Source organism: Vigna umbellata, chromosome 1 (genome assembly GCF_029865625.1).
Source record: "Vigna umbellata cultivar VRB3 chromosome 1, Vumbellata_1.0, whole genome shotgun sequence".
Lineage (NCBI taxonomy): Eukaryota > Viridiplantae > Streptophyta > Magnoliopsida > Fabales > Fabaceae > Vigna > Vigna umbellata.
Genome location: NC_142165.1, coordinates 106,558,407 through 106,575,059, shown reverse-complemented (window position 1 = coordinate 106,575,059; position 16,653 = coordinate 106,558,407). Strand labels below are relative to the sequence as shown.

The window sequence follows — 16,653 nt, the reverse complement described above, 5'->3', positions numbered from 1 at the left end:
AATTGTAAAATTAGTATTTTAATTTTTAAATTTTAATATTTGGAAAACAAAATGTTTTTTCCTTTATTTAATTATATTTTTTTTCCTTTAAACTAAATTATTAATATATTTTACATCTTTTAACTTAATTTGTCCACTTAAATCAATTTTATAAACTAAAAAATATTTGTAATAATAGAAGAAGTTTTGTAATTTATTTATATTTATTGATAAGTATATTGCATTGAGCTATATTTTGGAGAGTGACAATATATGTACGTTTTTTTTTAAAAGAATGGTGCTCAAATGAACTCAAAAATAAATAAATATATATATATATATATATATTAAATTAAATATTTATTACAGTATCTAAACCTTCTTAAAATAAGTGTGTATTCCTAAAATAGTGATAGTAAACCTAAAGTGATAAGGGTCTAAACAGTAAGGTATATAAAGGTGACCTACCACTAGTGATATATAAATTGGTTACTTTGATTACATCAACAACTGACTTGAGAGTTGAAATATTTGCAGGTATGTCACTCCTTCTAATCCATTAATATATATATATAAGTAATAAAATAATATAAATTAATAAAGGTAAAATTAATTTACATAAATAATTATGAATAGGAGTTTTTTGTAATAGTTATAGATAAAAAGAGTTATCCTAATTCACGTATAAAGTTTTATTTTCTCCCTTCCAATTTTTTAATTAAAAAGAATTAAGATATATTTCACCTTTTACTAGGGACACGCTCTTTATATATATATATATATATATATATATATATATATATATATATATATATATATATATATATATATATATATATATATATATCATTTTCCTAATCTTTAATTTCGTATCTTTTTTTATACATTTTTTTATCTTTATTTTAATTGTTTGACAAATTCACTCATATCTTTAAGGAATTTTTTCTCTGGTCAGAATATTTGTGCAATTATGTTCAAAGGTGTATTGTCAATTAAAATAAATTTAATACACTTTAGGTCACATATTTAATTATTTTTACACATTTCTTTATTATTTATTTTTTTAAGATGAAAATGTTTAATTGTGAATTTCAAGTATTTAGTCATATAAATCATTTATTTACTATATCATTAATTTTTATTTCTTTGAAAGAACTTTTATTTCATTTAAAATAATTTTCATTATCTCTCAACAATTTAATTAATTTAATATCTGAAAAATTCTTTCAGATCTCTAAAGTACTTTCTATTTTATTATATCCTTAATGTATAATTTTATTTAATGGTGTATCAAATTATTTAGAAGGTTTTTTATCATTTTAATTTTTTTAATACTTTTATTGGTTTTTTAGTTTTATCATTCAAAATTATGTTTTCTTAATGATTTTTTATATAATTATTTTTATTTTCTAACTCATTTTTGTAAGTGCAATTTTATTATAGAAGATATTTCATTTACTATAATATAATAAATAATGTCATTGTGATAAATATTATTTATAACATCTAATATAAATTAACGTTCAAAAAATTAAAGATTTGTGTCTAAATTTAATTTATTATTATTATTATTTTAATATTTTTATTATTACAATCTTTATTGGTGCTGTATAAAAAAATCTTTAAAATTTAAAGAAATGAAGTAAATTTCCTTATTGTAAAAATATCGATAAATAATTATATTGTCAAACAACTGAATTCTATAAACCTTAACAAAATAAGAAAACGGATAAAATTTAAATTTTTTTCTCACATATATACATTTAACTAAAAGTGTACATATTAATTAATTTAGTTGACATGCATTTTTAAAAAATAAAAATAAAAAGATATTATATTTTTTTTGTAAGTAATTTAAAATGATAAATTGTTCAATAAAATATATATCTTAGTTCAATAAAAACTGTCTATGAGAAACTTAACTAATTTTTTTCCTAAACATTATTATTGGATAATATTAGTAAAAAAAAATCAAATAATTAAAAATATTATATTTCAACGTCAATTTTTTGAAATCTTTTACTCGCACATAATAATTGATGTTATCTTTAAAATAAACAATTTAGAAAATACTAAATAAAAATTATTTATTGATTACTTTTTTATAATATATCCATATGAAAACAATATTTTATAAAATACACATATCAAATGTCCATGATTTTATATTATTCTCCTAGTTATAATGAATTTAGGTGTAGATTAAACAATAATAGACTTAATATTTGTATATCTAAGTTTTTTATTAATAAGATTTTTCTTTTCAACATTTTTCGAAATTATTGCATTAATTTATAACCGACATTTCAATTAAAGTACTTTGTAGGTGGGTTATAAACCAAATTAAGTCCACGATCACTTCTTGTATTTTTCCAAATTATGACGGTACGGAAGCAATAAGTTGTATATGAAAAGTAAGATTTAAGAATATAATACATAACATTTTTCACAACACAGACTTTTTTAGTATATTAAATTTTGTTTATTACTTCTTTCATACGTTGATCAATCTTCTCCTTTAAAAGTCTTTGGTGAGGGATCTTGGACGTAATAATTGATAACTCAAGTGTTTAGCTTCAATTTTATTAGAAACTATGACTGGAAACATCATTGTAAAACTTGTCTATAAAATTAATGGTTGGGAGTTAAAATATATATTTAAGCAAATATTTTATGGTACAGGAAGATGAGGGAACCATGTTTTAGAATCCCACATAGGCAGTAACTGATACTGAAACCTCAACAATGAGGGCCAAAATAAATTGTTACATTTCACACAACGGATCAAAATGAAGGGGGTTGTGGCCCTCTGCCTCTAAGCATCAGATAACACATTGTGTTCCACCTCAAGCTCTTAAATATGCCGCCTCATCGCCTCATCTTCATACTCCTGGATGTTTACCATTTAAATTATTATAAAAATATTAATAATCCATGTCTCCAACATTCACATTAAATTAACCATAAAATCTGACATTGTTCATATGCATTGTATCATGTACCTGAAGGCTTATTTTTCCACATCAATTCTTGTGTAGAATGAACACCCTGAAATTGAATCAGGAATTACGACAACACATAAGGCTGCATAATAAATTGAAAGAAAAGTATGTTAAGTGAAACATATAACTTACCTGTAAGTAACGTCCTGGATCACCAGCTGAAATAACAGTTGGCTGTAACTGTTTATAACCAACTTCCTAAAAGCCAAACAATTTTCAATCATACACAACAAAAATGAGACCCTGAACAATAATATAATGAGCGGTATAATGACGAAAGTAGTGTTACCTGAACATTTTGAGGGCCTGTAACGCCATAAGGCTGGAACTAGAAGAGAATATGGGAAAAGGAGTCAGTAACACAAAATCACCTTTTAATGTATGTTAATGTCAGAGATGCTTACTGAAGAGGACAAAGGAGGCTGTTGTGCTTGTTGCTGGTGAAGAACTTGTCCTTGGTGATGACTCTGAGGCTGAACCTGTTGGAACTGTGGAATTTGCTGGGCAGGTAGTACCGAAGGTTGTGACTGAGCGTGAGACTGCTGAACAGATACCCTTTGCTGTTGCTGTTCATATAACGTCAACTCCTCAGGTTTCTCCCACTGTAGTTCCCAGTACAGGTCAGCTCCACAGCTATAATTATAATAAAATAATGGCAATTCAAAATAAATTCCTACCCGACTTTCACCAGTGACACTATTATAGTAGTACTTGAAGCCCTCAGGAGATATATGTTCTGTCCAATTACATTTGGCAAGTGCCGAGTTATGGTTTATTGCTGGTAAGGCTGAAGTAGCAAGTATGGATGAAGGGGCATCTGCAGCAGGTGCAGTTGCATGAGTGCTGGCCACTGGTTGTGCTACAGTCCCAACCCATTGAGACTACATCAATATAAAATTGCCACATAATCGTTACTTTGACATCAATCTCTAACACACCAGAAAAATAATGATAAATCCTAGCACCATAACAAAAAACGAAAAAATAATTTTATATCTACAACTAGTCCGTTTTGACACCAAAAAATCTAAGTCTAATCAAATCAATTTAAGGAATACTAAAAGTGAAAAAACTGATATTTTTTAATACAACTAATTAGAACCAAACTTCACAGCATCAGTCCGATCAAAGCAAATGGAGCAATAGAGATCAAATGGAACAGCTAATAGAATTCAAATTAAAAATTTCTTAAAGCATAGATTTTAACCAAACATACATGCTTTTTAGTAGCTTCTGCATTTTGCTGCAATGATAATGCTTGACTAGAAGGCTGCATCATCTGCAGTTGTTGTTGAAGCTGGGAGAAGGCCTGCTGAGATGAATGAAAGCTTGCTTGCAAAGTCTGTGTCTGTTGCGACAGCATCTGGGCTAACGGAGAAGGGGATTGCTGAATAGGCTGTTGTGGCACGGAGGGAGGAACTTGCTGTTGATTTGTAGCTAATGCAGTATTAGATTGCATGCCGGTGTCAAGAGGAGCCTGAGGAAATGCAGCAGACAAAGCATTTGGTTGCGGTTGAGAAGTTGGAAACTGTCCACTTACTCCATGTATCTGCTGAGATTGAAGAGGACCAGCAGAAGGAGGAAGATGTGGCTGGCCATGCTGTCTAACAGATGTTTGTGGGTAGGGAACTGGTGCTTGAGGGTACAACTGATGGGATGATGGCAACTCCTGTGATGATTGAATAGGTTTCTGCAAGGGTGATATTTGTTGATTCTGTGGCGGAATTTGTGGCATGGACTGATTGAAATTCTGAAAGCAAAACAAAATTACTTGTTTCAAGATGCCAAAAAGGAAGTAAACCTAATTATTAATTAATTTCAATCTTAATACACAAATATACCTGTTGTGACATTGATGGCATAGACTGAACTTGAAAACGACCATCTATGGGGCCTCCCAAGCCAGTCATAGGACCGCCCTATATTTGTTGAAATTAGGTATAAGCAACAGAGGTCGTGAATGTTGTGAAGAGCAACATACAGGTACTAGAAAAATAAATAAATAAAAATAAAGGTGAAACATCAATGTTAAATATATTATAGAAAAAACACTGGCATCACACTATTTACAACACCCAATGGTTGGGTGAAATACAATCAGTAAATGATGTTGGTTTCACTCTCCCTTTAGGCAGGCCCTATTTCCCATATAGTGAAGTCCTTTTGTATTTTAACCTAATACTATGTCAAAGTAGTAAAAGGCAAACAGCGGCAGTCAATAAAGTACTATAGCAGGATAAGGGTAGTAGGATGACCACTATTCTGTTTTTTATACTTGTATTGATAATTTAATTTAATATATTTCTGCATATTTATGACATAAGAGAATAAAAGACCCTAAGACCCATCCTATCATCTGCAATCTAGGGCAACCCATATGGAACACACCACACACATGAAAAGGTGGGAGGTGGAAAGACAGGATGCAGAGACTCATCAATAGCAAGAACCAAGAATTAGGTTGCAGAGTTTTTGCTGTTTACAGTGAAGGTTACGGTCTAACAAGGCCCAGGAGGATCAGTGGCAAAGCCAGCAAAACTCCTTGTTTTTCTGCATTTTACCCCACGAATGGTGGAGCGTTAGCCATGTGAGTCAGGTGCTCTGCTATGAGTGTCTCAGGAGAGGTATGGGGCTGCTCCACATTGGCACTGCGATCACATACAATTTGACTATGACTAGGGTAAGTGATTGTCCAACTCTTAAATTAACTCTTACTCTTAACAATTTTATGATACTGGGACAAAACACGATAAGACTTGCTACCATATTCTTTTCCCAACACACTCCTCAAGTAAACTGGTGTAAACTCAAGAGCCAATAAGTGAATTAGTTTAAAATCAAATGTAAATTTTGACACCATAATGACAGTGTTTTAACAGGCTGAAATGATTTAAAGATAGTGTTGTAACCGATGGTTTTAACAAATTATATATGATCTGATCACTTATGTTGCTTGATCTTATTTCCTACAGGTAGTATCACACTTCATCATTGTCGTTTGCTACTACGCTTTATTATGAAGTTGAAATTTAGACTTATTCTTGAGCTAATAGTATTATGATATGCAAATATTGAGCAAGTATATGCAAGCTTCACAATTTTTACACAAACTCCAATGTTTGACATGTGTATGTGTGCACACATGCTTGTATCAGGGTAAAATTGATACTTGTTAACCAATAATAGGATGAACTCATAAAGGAACGGTACCAAAGAATACATTTTAATCTGTTTTAAAATTACTGCAAAATTTGGCCCATCCCCTTTAGCAAATAGACACCATCACGTGATAAAGGGAACCTTCGTGGAGACAATACACTAAAGTGGGATTTGGGGGTAGATGTACAAAACCTCATTCCACAGGCAGAGGTTATTTTCAGGTATTTGACCCAACGACACCAAAGCCTCAAGGTTACTCCCACCTAGGCCTAGGGGGCTTATAAAAAAGTGTGTATTTTTCAATATTGGAACCCGTCGTTGCCAAGTCACAATTCTACACCTTGTTGTTGCTTCAGGCTCTCCATCTTGACCAAGTTAATTCAATTACTTAAGGTAAGGAAAATAAAAAGAAAAGTCAGCCATAAATGCATTTGAAAGTAAAAGTGAATAATGTGCATTACACACACACACACATATATAACATAAAAGTCAAACATTTAGTTTCTATCGTTATTCACATTAGTTGATGTTGTTAGTAGGATATTAAGTGTATACTAAAAGCTATTAGAGGATTCTAAAGATCTATTTGCAATCATTACTTTAGGATTAGAGTTCTCTATATATAGAGGTTGATGTACTGTTTCAAATCAATCACTTGAATAAAAATATTCTTTCATTGAGATTCAATCATTTTCAAGTGTTGACAATAATAAATAGCTATATTCCTGATCTACATGTCTAAACTCTACAGTAGGCTGCAAAGAGCTAACAGTTTAGTAGCAAGAACGCATACCATCCACAGAAGAAGCAAAACTAAAACAACAAAAAGAATTCAGAAGAAAATCTTAAAAAGGAACCAGGGAGGTATTTTGCATTGGAAATTGGGATTTAGGGTGAATAAAAAATTGTACTTACTGCATTTGTAGGCAATGTCATTTCACCAGATCTTGGAAGCATTGGTGGCCCCATGCCATGAACACCAGCATTAGTGGATGGCCCCATATTTGGGGGTTGCATTGGTCGCCAAGCATTAGGGGGAGGCATTCGATCGCCCATAGGATCTGTAACATTGGATGGAAGTCTGCAGAAGGAATTACAGAAGAAAACGTCATAACAAGTCTTAAGTGAAGAATTCATTAGAGGAAGCAAGTGGTAAAAGGAAAGAGTAAAGGTGGGAGGATACCTTGAACCTGGTGCATCAAATCTAGGACCAAATCCTGGGCCTCCAAAGGCCTGACCCCTGAAGCAAACCAAGCATAATTTTAAAATTCCATGTTCATATGTGCAAAATATGCATTTGAATCATACCAAATCTAAAAGCCACATGGTCAGAACAAGCTTATATTTTGCATCAGCATACAGCAGCTGATTCATATTATATGCACACGTGTCAAGAATTTTCTTATGTCTAAGCTCCTTATATAATTCAAGTACAAAATCAAAAGAAAAATTCCTTCCCAACACACTGAGGAACAAAAAGTAAGTGTCAAGGAAGAATGAATTTCTAGGTGTAAGACAAGGAACATGGAAAAATCCCTTATGTCAACTTATACAACAAACAAGCCTTGCTTTAGACCACTTCGATTTGAACAGTGCCTCCTTAAAATGTGGACTAACCAGACTGCTGAAAGCAAACGTACCAGAGCATTCAAATTGAAATTGTCAATCAAAAAGAATACTTCTGGCCTAGGCTTGACTTCATATTCACATCAGATAGCACAGGTCAATTTATTGGTCAAATTTAAAAATTCCATGGTTCAATGGTTAATTAATTATAATTAGCCTTGGAATGGACTTTTATACTTAAGGATTGTCAAATTAGCAAGTACGGACCTGGAATCTCCTTGGCGAGGCCTTTTAGGATCAGCAAACCGGACAATTAGTGGTTGCTCACAACCCTATGCACAAAAGTACAAGATTAACCAGAATGCATTCATAAGCATTATTGAAGTGAGAAAATTATTTTCTTTTCATACTCTCATTGTGTAGAGTCCATCAAGATCCTTAATAGCTGCCACAGCCATATCTCTGTGAGAGTATTTGACAAAACCACATCCTTCAAACAATATGGGAAAATATTATTTGTTCAGTATTGCATCAAATCAAACACAAACATACAAAGACAAAAAAGTAATCCAAGACAAATAAAATAGAATGCTTTCAGACGATGAGAACAGTAAAAACTACTCATTGCACCAACCAAATCAAACTTCCCATAAGAATTATGAAACAGAGAAGTACAGAAACCAACCCCTTGCCCCTATAGATCCACACCCTTCCCCTAGCTGGTTTACAGCTAATATCAGATATTGGTAGGGAACATACCACGACTTTGTTTCTTCTCATCACGCATAAGATAAACATCTTCAACCCGACCATATTTTGAGAAAATCTGGTGCAAGAGAAAGTAAACACCCCATATTAATTTCATGTTAACATTAACCACAGATAATATTACTAGCAGCAATTTACTAATAACATATATTTTCCCTTGTACCAAAGTTCCCCTTTCGAATTGTTAGAATACTTATCCTAATTATCATGATTATATTGTGTCTAGAGTTACCCTATTTATCATCATATTGTGTCTAGAGTTACCCTATTTATCATGATTATATTGTGTCTAGAGTTACCCTATTTACCATGATTATATTGTGTCTAGAGTTACCCTATTTACCATGATTATATTGTGTCTAGAGTTACCCTATTTATCATGTATTCTTGTATCAATTTATTTTTATAAATAGAAGATTATGAGAGGGATCAATTAAGCCCTCTAGAATTATTTTATAGTTTCAATCTCAAGTTGGTATCAGAGCAGGTTGTTTGAGTCTCTTCCTACTGTCTTTGTTGTCGCCGGTGACCAGCACCGCAACCGGCGGCCTTAAAAATTTCATCTTTTCTTAAATACCTCAATGAGCAGTCATGTTCTGCTTTCTATCTAGTCTCCAAACCCTAGTTGCTGTCTGCAATCGTCTACATTGTTTTCCGCTGTCTGGTGTCGTTTGTCGTTGCCTGGCGTCGTTTGTCGTTGTCCACTTGGCACTATTTTTCCAATAAGAGTTGTTCACATAAGTTTGTCACCATCAACCTCTGTTTACTCTGTTTACTGTCATTCCGACGTTGTCCGCTAATGCCCGCCACCAACCACCGCCATAGTTTAGTCCGACGACCAATGGATCTGGATCGCCTCCTTGAGCCATGGTCAACCATGCCTGTGCCGAGGGCTAGTTCTCATCCAAGCACTGCCACATGCACCACATTTGTTCAACCTCCGTCGCCGCTGTCGTCTCGTTTTCTCTGGCGAAGTTAGGGGTTTTGTGCGCATTGAGGAGCGCGACCCATCCCTGGTTGTCGCTACCATTCGTCTCACTGGACCAAAAGAAAGAAAATATTCTTTGTTTCAGCATTGTTCCTTAGCCTCTTTAATGTGTGTTTAGCTTTGCATATTGTGGCAGCTGTGATGTTCCTGATGGCTTGTGTCATTTATTTACAAGTCTCCAAGGAGAGTCAATGCTATTAGTTGGTTAACACCAAGGAATTTCACCACCAAAGTCATAGGTTGAAGGTTCCTCATGGCACGAGAGGAGTCTATTTCTGTCAAGATTCAGAATCTTAGTCAAACAATTTCACCCGTCCCTTGTCAAATCTGTTTTTGGATGCTTTGATGAATAAAGCAGACCATTATGATTTTTCACCTTCACGATTTGTCATGAATGCGTCGTCATTTCCGTCGTTTACCGTGAGGGGAGTATGTTTCCAGCCACTGCATGCCCCATCACAGTGATGGTAGTCCCTGCAGTTTTGTCCTTTCAATCATTGCAAGCCCCCATCACCTCGTCAGTCAGTGATGACCGTCCTTGTAGTTTTGTCGTTTCCAACCACTACAGGCCCCATCAGTTAGTGATGACAATTTAGTCCCTGCAGGCAGTGATGGCAATTTAGTCACTACAGGCCCCATCAGTCAATGATGACAATTTAGTCCCTGCAAGCTCTATTAGGCAATGATGACAATTTAGTCCCTGCAGGCTCCATCAGGCAGTGATGGCATGCAGGCTCCATCAGGCAGTGATGGCATGCAGGCTCCATCAGGCAGTGATGGCATGCAGGCTCCATCAGGCAGTGATGGCATGCAGGCTCCATCAGGCAGTGATGGCATGCAGGGTCCATCAGGCAGTGATGGCATGCAGGCTCCATCAGGCAGTGATGGCATGCAGGCTCCATCAGGCAGTGATGGCATGCAGGCTCCATCAGGCAGTGATGGCATGCAGGCTCCATCAGGCAGTGATGGCAATTTAGTCACTACAGGCCCCATCAGTCAATGATGAGAATTTAGTCCCTGCAAGCTCCATCAGTCAATGATGGCAATTTAGTCCCTGCAGGCTCCATCAGGCAGTGATGGCAATTTAGTCCCTGCAGGCTCCATCAGGCAGTGATGGCAATTTAGTCCCTGCAGGCTCCATCAGGCAGTGATGGCAATTTAGTCCCTGCAGGCTCCATCAGGCAGTGATGGCAATTTAGTCCCTGCAGGCTCCATCAGACAGTGATGGCAATTTAGTCCCTACAGGCCCCATCAGTCAATAATGGCAATTTAGTCACTGCAGTGAGGAGGAGTATGTTTCTAGCCACTAGTTAGACACTAGACAGAGGCCCCAACAAGTCAACGATGACAGTCCCTGCTTTTAGCCACTGCAGGCCCCAATTAGTCAAAGATGGCAGTCCCTGCAGTTTTGTCGCGTTCAGCCACTACAGGCCCCAATTAGTTAGAGAAGTCCCTACAGTTTTGTCGCTTTCAGCCATGCAGGCCCCATCCTTACTTGATGGCAATCTAGTCTTTGCAGATTGTCGTTGTCTACCACTCATCATTCACTTTTGATGGAAATAACTTTGTCAAAGTCATCCTACTTGAAGGTTCATGGTCCTAGATCTCGTGGTTGTCCAATATTATTCTCCATAAGCTTATGAAGAGTCTCTTTGGTTATGCTGGTTTGTGAGTCCAATTTTGTTTATAGACATTCTCTCTTGATGGTCTGGAGCATATGTGCAACTTATTCAAAGCCAAAGTTACCATGTCTATTGTCTCGACATTTGAGACAAGTTCATTTTGTTAGAGTGAGTTTATTTATTCCAAGCTTGGTACATTACATACAAATTTGTATGCTCCAGCTTCAGGGGGAGTGTTAGAATATTTACCTTAATTATCATGATTATATTGTATCTAGAGTTATCCTATTTATCATGATTATATTGTGTCTAGAGTTACCCTATTTATCATGATTATATTGTGTCTAGAGTTATCCTATTTATCATGTATTCTTGTATCAACTTATTTTTATAAATAAAAGATTATGAGAGGGATCAATTAAGCCCTCTAGAATTATTTTATAGTTTCAATCTCAAGTCGAATCACCACACAAAAAATGTCCATTGAAAATAGTATAACAGCCTCTAACGTAAAGTTCAACAACAGAAAGAAACATACTTCCTCAACTTCCTTTACGGGAGCTTGCTTGTTCAGAGAGCCCACAAATAACTTAAATTCAACTGCACCTATTATATAAATTAAGTTGCATGACCATGAAACAGTCAGTACAATCATTAGATGCTAATAACAACGATGCAGTCACAGATACAAAGGCAAATCCATGCATAAATTCTCCCCCCAGAACAGCCTAACAATATTGCTAATTTTTCTCATATATCAACTATTTAGCAGTTGTAAATGTATTTTGGAAAAACAAAATGTGAAAGAATACACAGGATGTATAGTACAAATGAAAAGGGACAAGTATTATGTCCCTAAGTTTAACTGATAAACCCAGACACAAGTTTCCAAACTTAAAAGAAGTTTCAACAATTTCATTTCACATGTTCCCCCCTCATGCACAAGATTTGACAATTAATTTGTAATGAGGAAAAATTACAACTATCATGATCATGGATACATTAGCAGTATTTTTTTAAAAAAATCCTTCTGCATGATATACATATGGGTAAGAATTTGCAACCATAACAATGTCGATAAATATAAATAATTACCAAGGCGTTCCCGTTCACCATCAGCATATCGCACTTGTATAGGACCAACACCCTAAATAATAACATACATGCATTAGAAAATAACAAACTAATAACTATAAGTTGTCCTGACAATTTACAATCTAGGATTCGTAAGCACAACTCACTCCAGGAAGAGTATGTTGATTATGCAGTGCTCTAATTGCCTGATCAGCTTCTTCTGCAGTAGAATATTTTATAAAACAACAACCTGCATGACAAAGATACTTTATACCAGTTTCATTAAATAATACAACACCCCCCTAAAAGGTGTCAATAAATATAGACCCAGAAAGACATTTAGCAGAAAAATAGAAAAGTAAAACTAAATGTGATTTTATTTTAAACCTATTTTGCTTTAAATTACTTAGCCATTACAAACCCAGACAACAAAAAAAAGTCCTGTCATGGTCTTTAACTCAACAAATCAGTACATTTCTTCCAGTGAGATATTTTACTTTGTCACAACTATTTGGCTGCCAAGAGACTATAATTCATAAAGAGATAAAACAATAACCAAACTATATTTTAACACCTACATAAAACCATAAGGCAGAGATTAAGATCTGATAAGCTTCAGCTGATCCCCAAGATAATATCATCACAAGCATGAGGCAAAATCATCCCAGCATCAAGATATCACATGATAGTTCAACAATCTTATTAGAATTTACTTTATTCTATATTTCTCACAAACAAATCTAAAATCAACTGCCAGTTGCAGACCAAACGGCTTAAGTACTCTTACAGCTAGAAAGCTTTAAAGGATTTGAACGGTAATGAAGAATTCTGTAAAGTGCAATTTATCTGCACAAACAAAAAATGGCATGTAGCTAAAAGCTGCTTGAATTTCTACGTCAATAACCACTATAATGCTGATTTATGAATCAGCATTCGATGGGGAAGCTTACAACGCAGCTATGGTCGAAAATATCAGGGTATGACTAGAACATAATCTACTTTTTCTGTTAAGAAAACAAACTCCTACCATTTCAAATCTCTCCTATCAGAGTTTAGCATCATATTCTCCGTGGCTTTATACTTCACCAAAGCACACATGGGTGAAGGCTTTACTAAAGCAACCACATTGTAGAGATCCACACAACAGCATGACAAATACTCACCCCACGCACTAATGTGGTAATAGGCACTATAATATAAAGATGACTTCTGATACAGAATATGGCATTCATATGCATACAGTTAAACACCATCGTGATATAAAAAACAAACTGCTTTTCTCCTGCAACTGGGTATTGTAGAATCTTGGAATAAATTCTTAGTGATAAAACACAACAATAAATCCAACTTTAGTATCAAATAAATAAAGTCAAAAGCACAACGCTACACGATATTTCAGAGCCATGGAGAATCAAGCTTCCCATGATGACCATTTGAACAACTATATTTCCTAGCATAAAACTTTATGCACCGAAAAGAAGTATCATCAACCCAAATGGCAGAGGATCCAGTAACACATGGAAATAGCTATCCAATACCAGCCACAATTCTTAACATAAAAAGGATTTTTAAATGGCTGCATCGAATGCAATCATGTACATTCCATCACCAACACTAGAACTACTTACCTATATTTTACACATAAATAAATGGTCATCATCACGTCTACCACCCACAAGATAGCTAATGGCAAGATAGCTAATGGCGTATGAATTCCAGTAAACACAACACACTGGTATCATAATCATCCATATTTAGTCAACCCAACTTCATACCCATACCACTTCATTAAATCAAAAAAGTCGAATATGACATTCCAAGCCATTTGATCAATAATTATTTCACCAAAATGAGAAACATTAAACCTTCAGAAATACATTGTGATTAACACCGTTCAAATGTAACAATCCAAGTTTATCCTCTGTTCCCTTTGTACAATAACCAACTTCTAAAATTTTGAAGTAAAAAGCCTATAGATATGGTAACTGACACTCCAACTACAATCAAATGTTGGGTAATGCCCCCACTGCTGCAGCTACAATTGCAAGAGCAGGATCTTTAGGTCCTCCAAGATCCCATCTGCAATACAAAGAGCAGCGTACAGGTTTACGTGTTGTAGCTCCTTCAGGTATGATGGGACGGGGAAAAAAGGTGGAACCAATACTAACAAGTCTGAACTTGTGCAAAAACAAACTGAGAAGATGATGAGCTTATTTTCTCTACCATCAGCCTCTCAAAGGACCTGAAATAAAGTGTATATGAATCAAAATAGCCTCAGAATATAAAAATAACAAATACCTTGATGTTGTCCTGTCTTTCTATCTTTGATGAGGGCAACCTCAATCACATTCCCATGTTCCTCAAACAATGGACGAATCTGGCATCAAAAATTGCAACAAGATAATAGTTAATCGTTAATAAACCAAACTAAACTGAAGTCAGTATCATTTAATGTACGGAAGATAAGAAATCATTAAAAATATAAACTTACATCATCTTCAACAGCTGTTCGGGGAACAGATCCAACAAAAAGCTTCGCAAAATTTCCACCATCTAAACGATCTGAAAGGGAAAAATAAGTCAATTGTTTAAGTTACAGCAATGTCATAAAGATGTAATTTATTCCAAACATAGAGAAAAGACAGAACAGTATTGCGGAATTACAGGAATAACTGAAAAAACTCAAGAGCGTGACAAAACACACAACCAACATCAAGCCTTATCCCACCCACTAGTTGCCACCTCAGACAAACCCATCAAGTCAATCACCCTATATTCTTGGGGTTTCTGCCTCCCGCGGAAGTAAATTATAAAATAATATTACCCGCCATGCTTCAGCATCCCAAACACCTTCTAAAGTAAACAAACAAATAAGCCCCTGTTCCCCACAGAAAAAGCTTCCAGGATTGCAAATATCCAATTATTTACCAAACAGATTACAACTCTTAAACCCTAACGCAACCCCATAGTTTAAAGCCTATACCTTTTTTGGATAAACTCCATTGTAAGCACCCAAGGGGAAAAAAATAAGACAAAAGGAATTAAACTTCCCTCATAAAATAATCTCTCCCCTAAGTCACAATCAATTTCTCCTAAGTTAAAATTAACTCGGTCCCTTCATTTTCCTTCTCTAAAGGAGTTTATCGAAACAAAACGTATATGCTACAGGGCGTAAACAATTGATTGCCACAAAAACTAAAAGACATTGATTACTAATATGAAACAGGACACAAGCAACCCTAAAAGCAGGACCCGTTCCAATAAGTTGCAATAATTATAAAAATGACCGCAGCCACGGCAATTCAAATTCGTCGAAAACGAAAGCCACCTATCCAACAATCAATATTCAGCAACCAAAACACGACAAAGGGAAGTAGCTAAAAGAAAACGCACCTGGTGAACCGCCTCCGCGCCCGGCGACAGGAAACCCTCGTTTCTGGCCAACCAGCGGCGGCTGGTGGCCGTTGAATCCGAATTCCCCAGGACCTTCTCCGCCCATCGGCCGGAATCCTCCTCCCCTCCCAGGAGAGCGACGTGGAGGACTGTCGAAGGCGCGGGGGTTAGGGGCAGCGCCAGAGCGGAAACCGGAAGGGCTCCGGCGCGTATTGTGGTAGTTCATGGGAGAATCGGAGAAGCGCCCCCTGTTAGAGTGACGATAGTTATTGTCGTTGTGGAAATCATTGTTGTTGTAACGGTCTCCTCTGTGCCTCTCCAGCTTGTTGTAACAGAGCGAAACCCTAACGGAAACCCTAGCGAGAGAAAGCGAACAGAGAAGTTTGATGTTCCTTTGCTTTGCTCCGGTGGAGTGACACCTTTTTCTGGCAACGATGATGCTATATGCTACACCAACACAACACAGCAATCATAAATTCATAATTAATAAATAACGAATGAGACGACGACGAAGAAAGGAACGACGACTTGACCCGTGTTTGTTTATTGGAATCCACTTTTATTAATGGGCCACCTAGCCCATTCACTCCTTTCGTATCTCGGCCCATTTAGCCTCGTCAATTGCTGTCGTTTCAACGCATGTGACCATTTGTCTACCCGGGAAGACAATATTTTTAAATTACAATCGTTTTTTACTTTTTAAAAGATAATATTTACTTAGACTAACATTTATTTAGTTTTAAAATCTTAAACTTTTACTTTTCGAAAAAAAAAATCGATTTAAAACTTTTCATCATATCAAAAGTATTTTTCGCAATATTGTTGTATATTACAAGTTGGTAAGATTTGTAATAAATGATAAATTTATTTCTTCTTAAAATTTAGTGATGTAATAAATAATATTTTTCTAATCTATATATTATAAAGATAAAAGTTTAGATTCTAAGCTAATTTAAACCACAATTTTGATATGACAACGAGTATAAAGGAAAGCGTCAAAATATTTTCTAAATATAATACAAAAGTTACACCATTAAAATATTAATAAATTCTGTTGTCACTTTCTACAATCATGAATTTAACTCAATCTATGAGAAAATGA

At 35.1% G+C, this 16,653-nt stretch overlaps 1 protein-coding gene across 2 annotated transcripts; it reads right to left on the bottom strand.

Annotated features, from left to right (window-relative positions):
* Nucleotides 1-2,589: 2,589 nt before the first annotated feature.
* On the bottom strand, nucleotides 2,590-16,047 carry FCA (flowering time control protein FCA). 2 transcript variants are annotated; one of them, XM_088105414.1, is made up of 19 exons: nucleotides 15,552-16,047; nucleotides 14,650-14,720; nucleotides 14,457-14,535; nucleotides 12,326-12,408; nucleotides 12,180-12,231; nucleotides 11,623-11,690; nucleotides 8,466-8,532; nucleotides 8,117-8,196; nucleotides 7,974-8,038; nucleotides 7,324-7,380; nucleotides 7,056-7,221; nucleotides 4,823-4,900; nucleotides 4,198-4,731; nucleotides 3,659-3,862; nucleotides 3,386-3,583; nucleotides 3,271-3,303; nucleotides 3,114-3,179; nucleotides 2,982-3,027; nucleotides 2,590-2,869 (listed from the first exon to the last, which is right to left on the bottom strand). In XM_088105414.1, the coding sequence occupies exons 1-19, from the start codon at nucleotides 15,775-15,777 to the stop codon at nucleotides 2,862-2,864; spliced, it is 2,181 nt and encodes a 726-aa protein (XP_087961540.1). In that variant the 5' UTR covers nucleotides 15,778-16,047; the 3' UTR covers nucleotides 2,590-2,861. The 2 variants fall into 2 exon arrangements, with proteins under 2 accessions (XP_087961540.1, XP_047155204.2); XM_047299248.2 differs by having other exon boundaries at nucleotides 3,271-3,309; nucleotides 15,552-16,046.
* Between the last annotated feature and the right edge of the window lie 606 nt (nucleotides 16,048-16,653).

What these genes read in the sequence shown, in the direction of transcription:
- FCA (XM_047299248.2), bottom strand. Translation starts at nt 15,777, where the DNA reads ATGAACTACCACAATACGCGCCGGAGCCCTTCCGGTTTCCGCTCTGGC. An exon ending in CCTCGCCAAGGAGATTCCAG is followed by an intron (nt 7,381 to 7,973) that starts GTCCGTACTTGC and finishes GGTTTGCTTCAG; the next exon opens with GGGTCAGGCCTTTGGAGGCC. An exon ending in AGCCTCCTTTGTCCTCTTCA is followed by an intron (nt 3,310 to 3,385) that starts GTAAGCATCTCT and finishes ATTCTCTTCTAG; the next exon opens with TTCCAGCCTTATGGCGTTAC.